Raw genomic sequence first — 12,832 nt, forward strand, 5'->3', positions numbered from 1 at the left:
TCAGTAAGCCTAAGGTAGGAACTCTATCATAACCGTGCCCAGAGGTTTGTCTCCTAGGTGATTCCAAGTCCTTTGATTTTGGTAATATTAATATTCACAGGTGTTATTCAGACAAGCATTGCCCCATCTGGGACCATCTTACCGCTTGAGGGATGCTCCATTGCTTGGGTCGTGGGCTCATTACCCTGGTAGACCGTTGTAAAGAGGAAACCAGATGTTTGAATTAACTTGGCTTTGATTTAAATTTATATTTGAACCCTGAAATTTTAGGTTTTTTCTGTTTTATTTTTAAATTTATTTTTGATCTCTTTAATTTCTTTTGAAAAAGAAGAAACATACACCTATCAGGAAGCTGTAGGAGCTTTTGTTTCATTTTGCACAGATTTAGAACACTCCATATGCTCTTGCATGCCTCTGCCTGTGTCACACACCTCGGTGCTCTGTCTCCTCTGCACTCTGCCCGAGGCTGCCCTTGGGCAGCCTCAGCCTCGCCTGGGAGAGTGGCCGTGCTCCGGGGGTGTTGCCTAGGTGGCTGGGAGAATTCTGCACTTCAGCTATCTCGTTGTAGGAGCTACAGGGCCACCCACCGAGGAAGGATGGTCCAGGCATGTGTGAAGCTACACATTTGTATGGATGGGAAGAAATGCTGTGGTTAGAAAGGGCAGAGATACTGGGGACCCCTGGGAAAGAGGAAGCTGACTTCTCTTCTGGAGCTCTTTGTACAGGGAGGGGCAAATCATGCTGAATCTGTCTGAGGTAGCCAAGACACAGTGGGCCAAGGCCACCCATAGGAACATTAAGGACAGTGGCCGTATTCTGGTGAGCCCAGCCCAGAGGCCCTGATATCTAGGCTATGGTGCCTTCCAGTCTCCTCCACATCCCAGGCCTGGGCTGCTTTTGTCCCCACTGCTGGGTGAGGGGTGGAAGACAGTCATTCCACAAGAGCTCCTTGGCCATGAGGAGCCAGCCAATGAGGCAATATAGAACGTGGGTTCCTGCCAGGAGGACACCTTCTGACATGAGTGGATGCTGCACAGCCTTGTGCTTGGCTGCCAAGACTCACAACTGTTATCTGGATAGATGGAGGCGCTGTTCTTAGTGGGACAGCAGCAAGGCAGGACCAGACATCTACCCAGAGCGTCGGTTCAGCTGAGCCCAGCTTGGCCATCTTGGAAAGAGCTGCCTGGACTTAGCATTTAGAAGAGCCGTGTGGCTATAGGGCAAGAGCTCTGTGAAGATGACTTGTGAAGAAGGTCAGTCAGAAAGGTTTCTGGGGAAGCAGTCACAGTGGTGCTTCCCTTTAATCTCAGCACTTGGGAGACAGAGGCAGGGTATCTATGTGAGTTAGAGGCTAGCCTGGTGTATGTTGTGAGTTCCAGGACAGCCAAGGCTACTCAGTGAGACCCTGTCTTAAATAATTAATAATAATAATAATAATTGTTATTATTATTCTAGGGAAAATAGGTGTGGCTCTTTGTCTAGTGCTGTGTCCCAATTAGGCCCTCTCCACTAGAACCAGGACTAGGGCACCTATCTTTCTTGGAGATTGTTGGGCTAGCCTGGGGTTCCATGATCAGCTCTTGCTCTAGGAAAGCAGTGCCACATGGGACTGTCTGGTTGTGTGGGGTAGCGTTTTCAGTCTCACCTGCGTTCCTGTGTCTCTGGGGCCGTCAACTTTCTCCCTCGGCTGTTCCGCTCTGACCAGGGGACACAACACAGCCTTTGTCATGCCTTCCCTTGGGACCTAGGGCAGGTTAGAGGTATGTATATCCCCGATAGAGCCCCCATGCAGTCATGGTCTATGGAAGGCTGTCACCAGCAGTCCCGTGTCCCTTTGCAGGTAGAGCATGACTTCATCCTGCCCGCCGAGCGAGAGACATTCATCGAACAGATGAAGGATGTCATGGACAAGGCGGAAGACATGCTCAGTGAGGACACAGATGCTGACCATGGCTCTGACACAGGGACCAGCCCTCCACACCTGGGTACCTGTGGTCTGGCCACGGGGGAGGTGAGAGCCCAGGTCCCCAGGGCATGCTGGTAGATGCAGCAGGCAGGAGGCTCAGAAATAAGCTCTCCATGGGCATGGCTGCTGACCTGCAATCCATTTCCCTCATGCAGGAGAACGGACAGTCCCAAGCCAACGCCCCTGTCTATCAGCAGAACGGTAAGCCTGTCTCGGCAGCTGTCCTGGCAGAGTAGGCAGCCTTAGGGAAGAACCATTTCCCCGCACCCTCTGTGCCCTAAAGCAGGCACTTGACTGAAGGCCTCTGTTGAGCATAGCAGCAAAGACTTTGGCCACCGCACCGGAAGGATTGTGGGAGTGGTGATGAGGCGCTCTCAGCTGGTAATGGCCACCCTGTCCCAGCAGCCACTAACTACTAGCTGCCATCACTCCCTTCCAGGCTGGTGCTACAGGCACCCCAAGAACTGAAAGAACTGAACCAGGCTCTTCTGAGAGTCTGCAGCTGCCAGTGAGGCTCCCCGAGCTGAGTTCCCACCCTATGCCCTTCTGGTTGAGAGGAGCAGATGGAAGCCCTTCCCTAAGGCCTCCTTATCAAGGGGCCTGGAGGGCCACCTGAGTCATAGAGTGAAGCTGTTCAGGATTATAAGTGAGAGCTGAATCCCCTGCCCACTCCTTCTGGAGGAGCCTCCAGAGGTGGAATGCACTTCCTAGAGCTTGTCGTGGGGTCTGGTACAGTAGCAGGGTCCCTGGCCTAGAGGTACTGGCTCCCTCTCAGCACCTCTTTATGCTCTGTTTCTCAGTCTTGCACACGGGGAAGAGGTGGTTTATCATCTGTCCAGTGGCTGAACATCCAGCGACAGACACTTCCGAGTCGTCACCCCCACTTCCTCTAAGCTCCTTACAGCCAGAAGCCAGCCAAGGTAGGCGTGCGTACACAGAGCCCAGACCCCCTTCTGTGGCAACCTAGGGGCTCCCGTCCATGCAGGCCTGTCCTAGGATGTGGTGGGTACCCGGCATCGTTCCAGGGGCTGCTGCCACTCCATACTGTCCCTCCAAAGGGCAGCTGACTGGGCCATGTTACCCTTTCTCCCTGTTTTCTCCTGGATCAGCCACCAGACAGCATGGGCTTGAGCTGGCGTATTATCTTCACCGCTCAGGTGATTGTGTGCTGATGGGCTCCGGCCCTTCCTACGCAGTACTACCTAGTGATCCTCCTGCCTGTTTCTGTCACCTTACAGTACACCCACAGTGAACAGGCTCTCTGAACCCTGCTTCGCATGGGGAGGTGGGATTCTGAGACGACCTAATTCTCAGTTGTCACGTGGATAATGGTGCTATTCATCTGCTCCTGAGGCTGCTTGCACCTATCCCCACAGATGTCTGTAAACTTGCCCTTCAGCACTGTTGGTTATGTCTTGATTTTTATGATACTTAGAAATCATTGGAACAAACTTAGGTTTAAATCTTCATCACTTGGCAAGAAAGAGCTGATTATTAAATAACTTGGGTTTCCATCATGCTACATTCATAAAAGGATATGTAAATTAGCCTTTTCTCCTTATCATACGTTTCCAGTGAATTCCTTTCCACTGGGAAAAGGTCATCTTAATAGTAAAACCCAGTGAGCTGTACACGGAGAGGAGTTGTATTCTAGCCAGGGGCATGGGCTCAGCCTAGCCTGAGAAGCCAGGGGCCAGCAACCTTCCCTGGAAGACTTACTTTCAAAACGAGGATCTCTTCACACATTCCATCTTCCTTTTCTTACACATGGATGCTCCATGGTCCAAGGAAAGCCCTGTCACAAGGCGGATAAATTTCAGTGTGTCATGGGGTAGGACTGTGGAGTGCCACAGTGTGGTATGTCATTAATGAATAGAGATGTGGGGCTAAGAGTACAGAGTTAAATCCTCACCCTTAGCTACATGCTGTGATCCTGGAAACTATTCATAGCAAGTTTGTATATGGTGGGGGTCTCGAATGGAGAAGTGGGTGACAGGTGTGTTCATTTGAATTAACTATCCACAGAGGAGGACCAAAAAACTTGATGAATTATGAAAATTACACTTTAGCCAGGCAGTGGTGCCGCACGCCTTTAATCCCAGCACTCGGGAGGCAGAGGCAGGCGGATCTCTGTGAGTTCGAGGCCAGCCTGATCTACAGAGCGAGATCCAGAACAGGGACCAAAACTACACAGAGAAACCCTGTCTTGAAAAACCAAAAAAGAAAAGAGAGAGAGAGAGAGAGAGAGAAAGAAAGAGAAAATTACACTTTAAAGGCACTGGAAATCTGAAGACAGTGGAAATGTATCAGACCCTAGTTAGTAGGGAACAGAAGCCAGATACAAGACCAGTCTTGGTCCCTTTTCCATTGAGAGCATCTCCCATCCTACAGGAGTGTCTGAATAAGGCTACAGCTGTCACACTGTAGAGAGAAGAGGTCTAAAGTGCAGGCACTCTGTGTGGCCCTGCTGCAGCTGTGTCCCAGTGAGGGCAAGGCCTGCTGAAAGAGGCAGGCCTGCAGAGAGGAACTCTGGTGCCTAGGGAACTCTATGGGGCAGCAGCAAGTTATGGGGGCCTGCATTCAGCTGAACCTCGAGAGCTCTAGAGCTACAGGAGCACACACCTGAAACCCACTGATTTTCTTATGTTCTCTGCTGCCTGGCCCTCTTGGCACAGTCATAACATTGGCTGGTTTCTGACCCGTGGTTCAGAGCAGGAAGTCCAAGGGAACAAGAATATCACAAAGGCACAAAATGGGAGAAACTTGGAATGTAGTCTCACTAAGCTGAACTCTTTGATGCACCCTCAGCTAGTGTGTGTATGTGTACGGGTGGCACCCCAATTAGCATATAAAACTGGGAACTAAGCTAAGGGATAAACCCTACCTAGTTTCCTGACTGGCCTCTAAGTGACTGTACCAGTTTCAAATAGATTAGTCCTGCATAAGTGTTGAAAATTGAACCACTTGTAACCATGACCCGTGGAAAGCAGTCTGCCATTTGCAGGTTGCTACTCCTGGTCATGTTGGCCATCTGCTAAAGCAAAAAATACCAGCATTCACCATAGCAGCCAAAAATCTTTAAGGTTTCATATGTTATTCAAAATATTGAGAATAGAAACAAAATTACTTGGCGAGTAGAAACCTAGGAAATGTCAGTCAGCTTCATGGAAAAAGCCAACCTAACCACTGACAAGGTGACACAGATACTGGATGACCCAGAAGCCCAAAGCAGCCATTATAAATGTGTCTGAACAATCACATTCTTGACATAAATCTTAAGAAGGTGTCAGTGAAAAACAGATACAGAGAAGAAACAAATGCATGCAAGTTTTAGAGCTAAAAATTAAAATATCCAAATTATCTGACTGGAACACAGGGAAGAAAAGTAAAGTAGCAGAGTTTCCAAGACCTGCCGAAGCCTCTGACATGCCAGGGTTCAGGAGAGGAAAACATACAGAAAAAAGATGTAGAGAAATTAATGCTGAAGCACCTCTGCGATTGGCCAGGGGCAGAACCTGGGTCCTCAGGAAGCTTAAGCAAACTCCAAGCAGGCGAGACTGGAGAACACCGTGCCTGAACACGGCAATAGTCTACTGGAAACTAAAAATGAAAAGGTGAAGGCAGCCAGCAGAATGATGTGTCCCCTAAAAGAAGGGGATATCCACGTGGCTGCAGATTTCTCAGCAGTAGCCATGATGTCCAGAAGCACGCCGATAGCATTTGAAAGGTGGTGAATGGAAAGACTGATGACCAAGCTCTGTCTTCAGAGAAAATGCCCCTTAGAAACAGAGATACACTGTTGCCATTCTCTAATAAGCTGGCTAAGAGAATTTGCCTTCAGTGCACCTACTTTGCAAGATTCAAGATCTTCAGACAGAAGGGAGACAATCCTAGGTAGTACCATCAGGACAAAGGAAGAACAACTAGTGTGTGTGTGTGTGTGTGTGTGTGTGTGTGTGTGTGTGTGTGTGTGTGTGTGTGTGTGTGTGTGTGTGTAACAGACCATTCTCCTCTTGAGTCCTTTGAAAGGTGGCGGTTGAAACTTCAGACCCGTAACAGCAGATGAGCTGTCCACGTATGCAGACGTGCAACACAGCTGCAGGAAGGCAGGCGAAGTGAGCTCGTGTTCGTAAGGCTTCCGCCTTCCAACTGAAGGGCTCTGAGTGAGTGTGTGTTCCAACCCAGTCTAAGAAGATTGCAGAGTTGAAGATGTGCTTTGGAATTCCTAGCATAACCATTAAAAGAATTGTTCAAAAAGATATACTCAAAATTCTAATAGATAAAATCAAATAGCCTAAAAGAAACAGAGGAAAGAGAAAATGAAGATAAAAAAAGTAATCTTAAAAAACAGAGGGAAGGAAATCCCTAGGAAACAACAGAATGATAGACTTTACGCAGGTAAAATACCATGTCTCGATGACATGGCACAGATGATGAAAATGGAGTGAGAAACCCACAACTTGATTAAGCAGATGTGTCTACGAGAAACTCCAGTAGTGTATTAGGTACACAGATGGGTGAGGGCTGGAGAGGTGGTTAGGAGTGGTGAAGAGCACTTGCTCTTGCAGAGGACCTAGGCTTAGTCCCCAACACCATGCAGTGGCTCACGACTGCCTGTAACTTCACTTCCAGGAGATCCACACCCTTGTTTGGCCTTCACAGACACCAGGCACACGTCGAGGTTCACATCTATGTTACATGTGGGCAAACACTCATATACATAAACTTTTTTTTAAAAGAAAGTGTGTAAGCCAGGTGGCTGTGGCACACGCCTTTAATCCCAGCACTCAGGAGGCAGAGCCAGGTGGATCTCTATGAGTTTGAGGCCAGCCTGATCTACAGAGCAAGATCCAGAACAGGCACCAAATCTACACAGAGAAACCCTGTCTTGAAAAACAAAACAACAACAAACAAACAAACAAAAAGGTCATGTTAAACATTCACTAAAGAATCGCTTTCCAAAAGCACATTGAGAGCCCTAAACATGAGTGCATCTAGTCACAGAACTTCAAACCTAACAGAACTAAGTCTGGTGTGGTGGCACAAGCCTGCTGCATTCCTAGCTCTGGGAGTCTGAGGCAGGAGACCACCAGTTTGAAGCCAGCAACCCTACTTCAAAAGAATAAAAATCAAAATAATAAAATCTTACAGGGAAAAAAATCCACCAGAACTAAAAGCAGAAGCAGACGATTTGCAACTTTGTCGAGGCCTTCACACCTCTCTCAGGAAGAGAACAACCAGCCATGTTAGCCAGCTTGACCTACTTGACGTTTGTAGATCATTCTGCATGGACGGAATGCACTCTTTCTCAGACATGTAGAGCAATTACCCTGAGTTACAAAAAGAAACCCAACATGAAAAAAGTGGACATTATACTGATTACAATCTCTGATAGAATATAACTAAGAGTTGAGTGACAGGTCATGGTATCTACAGTGGAAAAAAAAAATAGTCCTAGGAGAGTCAGGACATTTTTGAATGAACGCAAGAATATAGCATTAAATTTTGTGAGATGTAGCTAAAGTTATAAGGAAATATTATAGCACTAAAAAGTTAATAACACAACCTTCTACCTTGAAAAATGAGGACAGTGAACACAGAATAAATCCAAAGACAGCAAAACCAGGAGAATAAAGAGCAGAAGTCAATGACATTTAAAATGAACAAATAAGTAAAACAGATAAAACCAATGAAGCCAGAAACTGGTTCTTTGGGGAAAAATAAAACCAGTAAAGTTTTAAACCTCTAGTAAAACTGACATAAAAAGACATAAAATATCAATCTCAGGACTGAAAGAAACATAAAGGATAAAGGGCGCTGTTGGAGACAATGAGCAAGCCTACAGATGGAGACCAGATAGCTTAAATGAGAAGGACTAGTTAATTCTGCAGAATCCACCAACTGCTAAAACTTACCTACTATGGAAAAGATATACACCCCAGATCTGTTAGAAAGAGAGAATCAATAGGTCAAATTTCCCTCAAAGGATTCTCAAGCCCAGGCAAACTCCCACACACACTAACAAGATCTAACACCAGTTTTGTAAAATCTCTTCAAGAAATGCAAAAGGGAATAATAACCCTAGGTCACTGAGCAGGCCAGAGTCACCCTAATTTCTTTTATAAACTTGAGAAATAATTCCTGCTTTCAGCCTAGGTAGTCTTTTCAATGAGGATGTTGATTAATGGCTTATTCATAGTATAAAAAGTAAACCTTACATCATACACACAAAAAAATATTAATAAATCAAATATAAAATACTTGATTTTTATGTTCAGTATTTTTACTTGCAAGTGTCTTATTTAATTTAAAATTTAAAAAATCTATAAAGTGCAAAATTGTGTAATTTTTAGAAGAAAGCAGAGGAAATCTGTTTCTCCAGAATTTCTTAGCTCAGTGCTTACCTAGCATGCAAACAGCCCTGGGTTCAAACTCCAGGACTACATGTACCAGGCAGGTGTGGGGATGCTTCCTATAATCCTCAGGAAGTTAATGAGGAAACACACAAACCAGAGAGAAGATACCAGCAGCCCATACAACCAGCAATGATTCCCACCCAGCAGACATGAGGAGCTCTTATAGAGGAAAAGGCAAACCAGAGCAGCTCAGTTGATGGGCAGATATGTCATAGGAGATGCCTCATGGCTCGTGTTGAGAAGGCAATCACATTAGTCACATGAAAATACAGTTCAAAACTACACAAAGGGCCGGGCGGTGGTAGCGCACGCCTTTAATCTCAGCACTTGGGAGCCGGAGCCAGAGCCAGGTGGATCTCTGTGAGTTTGAGGCCAGCCTGGTCTACAAAGCAAGATCCAGAACAGGCACCAAAACTACACGGAGAAAACCTGTCTTGAGGGGGGAAATAACCTACACAAAGGATGTTGTTAACAAAAGACAAGACCAGTGCGATGACTCAGTGTGTAACGTGCTTGACATCAAGCCCAGTGACCCCAGTTAGATCCTGGACCTGGAAGGAGAAAACTGACTTCTGTAAGTTTCCTCTGACTTCCATGCTCCATCCAGCCTTGGCATGTGTGTGTGCTTGCATACAAATATAAAAACAAAACATAAAGACAAAGTTTTGGCAAGGATGTGGAGAAATGGGAAGCCATCTGTACAACTGGCAAGAATGTAAATTGGTACAGATATTATAGGAAGCAGCATGTGTAGTAGAATATTTTAAGGTGTATTACTTTTGTTCATATTGCATTTGTTTATCTTTGTGAAGCTGTGTTGCTGTGCCTGTCTAAAGCACCTTGATGGTCTAATAAAGAGTGGAATGGCCAATAGCAAAGCAGGAGAAAGGGTAGGTGCGGCTGACAGGCAGAGAAAATAAATAGAAAGAGAACTCTGGGAAGAGGGATTGGAGATCTAAGATCAAGGAGCCAGAGGAGGAGGATGACTCCAGGGGCCAGCCACCCAGCTACACTGCAAGCCAGGAAGTAAGAGTAAGATTTACAGAAGTTAAGAGAACAGGAAAAGCCCAGAGGCAAAAGATAAATTGGATAGTTTAAGATAAGGAAAGCTGACTAGAAACTAAGCCAAGCTAAGGCCAGGCACTCATAATTAAGAATAAGCCTCCATGTGTGAATTTATTTGGGAAATGGGTAGCGGGCTCCCAAAAAAGAGCCAAAAAGAGTAAAAATCTCCAACAACAAGCATACAGGTTCCTCAAGAAGTCAAAAGCAGAACTGTTCCATGATGTAGCAGCCCCATATCTGGGCGTGTTTCAAGTGAATTGAAAGCAAATTCTGGAGGAAATGCCTGCTTTTCCATGTTCATGCAACATCATTTGCGGTGGTCTAAGACGTGGAAACAAATGGAATGTCAGCAGATGACTGGATAAAGAGAAATGTGTATACCTAGTAGACTGCCGTTGAGACATTAAAAAGGAAATCCTGCCATTGGCAGCAGCATGAATGTGCCTGGGGGTGTTATATTGAATGAAACAAGCCATTCACAGAAGCACAAGGACCATGTAACTCTACTTATGGGAGGTGTCTGTATAGTCAGAATCAGAGCAGAGTGGAGATTGACAGGACAAACCGTGCCTGTGCAGCAGGTCTGAGGTTTCATTCAGTTATGCAAGCTAGTACCGTGCTGTGTATTGGAGCCTTTAAGAGGGTTTGTTTCATGTTAAATGTTACCATAATCGGAAGTAAGGCCTTTACCACTCTCCCAGGGAGGAGAGGAGGAAGGCTCATGAGCATTCACAAATTGCCCTAGGAGGGACACCATCCCCCACCTTGGAGGTGGCTTACCAGCCTCAACTGAAGCCAGAGGTTCTCTGTGGCCAGCCACATCTCTGGTGTGCACCTATGGCACCTCTGTACCACCATCTATGGATAGAAGAACATCCCAAACCTTTAGAAGACTCGCCAGTGCCATCAAGACAACAGGAGGGAGAACTTGTCAGTTATTGACCTGTGGTGAGGCAGGGATGGAGTATCTGCATGGGTCTGGGCACAGGAGAAGGGCTTTGGATGCTGGTAACCAGCCCACTCCTACTGCTTTTTTATGGTTTTCGGGGTGTGTGTGTGTGTGTGTGTGTGTGTGTGTGTGTGTGTGTGTGTGTGTGTATGTGTATGTATGTGTGTATAAGAGACTCTGTGTAGGTATGGAGTTTGCATGTGTCCATGTGGGAGTCTACATGTGTCCATGTGTGGAGGCTGGAGGTTGATGCTCGGAGTCTTCCTAGGGTGCTTTTTTTCTTTTTTAAGGCATCCATCTTATTTTTTGAGAAAAGGTCTCTTATAGAACCTGGAACTTACCAGTTTGGCTAGGCTGGTTGTCCAGTGAGCTCCAGAAATCTACCTGTTCCCCCCCCCCACACACACACACCCAGTGCTGGGATTATAGGCACATGCCACCATGATTGGCTTCTGGGTAGATGCTGGGGGTCTAAACTCAGGTCTTTATGCTTGCATGGCCGGCACTTGACCCATGCAGCCAGCTCCTCAGCCTTAGTGTTGCATAGTGTGTCCCTGTCTGTAAAAGAGCACAGGGCTTCTGTTTAGAAAGCGAGAAATGGCGAGCTCCAACCCATATGGGTTTGAGACATACCACACCCTGTGCCCTCCCTTCGATTCCCAACACAGTCCCTGTGACTGCCTTTAGGGCCTTGGGTGCTCTAGCAGGACACTATTGGACTTTGTCTTCATGTGATCCCCCGTAGGCAGAGTTTTTGTCAGGACCACTGGCTCCAAAATAAACACACAGAGACTTAATATTAATGATAAATGCTCAGCCCATAGCTCAGGCTTATTACTAAGTAGCTCTTACCACTTAAATTAACCCATTTCTACTAATCTATGTGCTGCCCCGTGGCTCGTGGCTTTACCTGTTCTCCAGCATGTCTTGCTCCTCCTGCGTCTCCTAGAGACTTCCCAGACCCTGCCCTCTTTCTTCCCAGCATTCTCTCTGCCCTGAAAATGCTGCCTGCTTATTGGCCAATCAGCTTTTTATTAACAATGAGAGCAATACTTACTTACAGTGTACAAAGATTGTTCCACAGCATTTCCCCAGCTCCTTCACTCCCAGGGTTCTTTGCCAACTCTGGGCATCTGATGGATTGGAAGATTCTGGGTTCCTCCTTGCTCTGGGGCAAGGATGTAAATATAACTCACTGCTTCACTCAGCGCTTTGTAAATTCATGTTCAAGTTTTGTCCAGCATGGACAAACAGTGTGGACAGATAGGTGGAAGAGAGAAGGCCATGCCTGACAAGATCTGCAGCCAGATGGTAGGAAAGGGATGGTATAGACACCATAGCTTACTCTGCAGGAGCAGAGAGCCGTAGGTGAGAGCTGGTGGCAGTGCTCAGCACGGGACTGGGTGGCAGACTGGAACGTGGCCTCTTGGAGGAATAAAGATGAGTTTGTGGGAGCCCCAGCCAGGTCGTCAGTGCGGCCAGGGAAGGACTGGTTGAAGAGGGTCAGGGTAAGTGATGCCAACCATTCCTTTTTCTCTTCTAGACCCAGCGCCCTATCCAGACCAGCCGTCCTTGAAGGACAAACCTAGTTTCCCAGCTGCCCAGCAGCTCCTGAGCCAGGCAGGCTCCAGCAACCCTCCTGGTGGAGTCTCAGCCCCCTTGGCCCCGTCTTCCCCTCCTGTGACTACTGTAACCCCGGCAGCACCAGCCACCAGCACCGTGCCAGAGTCAGCATCAGGGACTGCCGTGCCGGCAGGGGCCCCAGGGACCCATCAAGGACCAGCCAGTATCCATGAGACCCACCAGCCACTGGTCGAGACTCACCATACCCAGTGTGCTACCCAGCCCCTCAGCACTGGCCAAGGACCTTGCACCCCAGCTCCAGAAGCCTCTCGCTGCTCCACGGGTCTGGGGGAGCCCATCTCAACCAGGGAGGTCAGCACTCTAGGGGAGCCCCCGCCTGCCTCAGTGCCAGAGCCCAGCCCCCCCATCGGGGCCACACAGCCCGTGCCGGGTCAGCCACCACCCCCGCTGCCCAGCACAGTGGGAGCTATCAGCCTGGCAACTCCCCAGCTCCCCAGTCCCCCCCTGGGGCCTACTGCTCCCCCACCACCCCCCTCAGCCTTGGAATCAGATGGGGAAGGGCCACCCCCTAGGGTAGGCTTCGTGGACAACACCATCAAGAGCCTGGATGAGAAACTGCGGACTCTGCTCTATCAGGAGCACGTGCCCACCTCCTCAGCCTCGGCTGGGACTCCCATGGAGGCAAGCGATAGAGACTTCACCTTGGAGCCCCTGCGAGGAGACCTGCCCTCAGCTTTGAGTGACAGGACCCCAAGCCTCACCCAGCAGGCCCAGCCCTCAGTGAGTAGCTTGACTCACCCCAATACACCCTCACTGGCTATGGCTGGAGGTGGGCAGGCATCATAGCTATGC

General features: G+C 47.9%; 1 protein-coding gene across 13 annotated transcripts in view; it reads left to right on the forward strand.

The window, feature by feature from the left end:
* Positions 1–12,832, forward strand: part of Wnk2 (WNK lysine deficient protein kinase 2) — a 113,479-nt gene that overhangs the window by 78,105 nt on the left and 22,542 nt on the right. For all 13 annotated transcript variants that reach the window (XM_028867657.1, XM_028867659.1, XM_028867660.2 and 10 more), the window contains 4 exons: positions 1,841–2,011; positions 2,122–2,167; positions 2,767–2,886; positions 11,940–12,760. In XM_028867657.1, the coding sequence (XP_028723490.1) occupies positions 1,841–2,011; positions 2,122–2,167; positions 2,767–2,886; positions 11,940–12,760 (1,158 nt within the window). The remainder of the gene's footprint in view (positions 1–1,840; positions 2,012–2,121; positions 2,168–2,766; positions 2,887–11,939; positions 12,761–12,832) is intronic.

This window comes from Peromyscus leucopus, chromosome 5 (assembly GCF_004664715.2).
Source record: "Peromyscus leucopus breed LL Stock chromosome 5, UCI_PerLeu_2.1, whole genome shotgun sequence".
NCBI lineage: Eukaryota > Metazoa > Chordata > Mammalia > Rodentia > Cricetidae > Peromyscus > Peromyscus leucopus.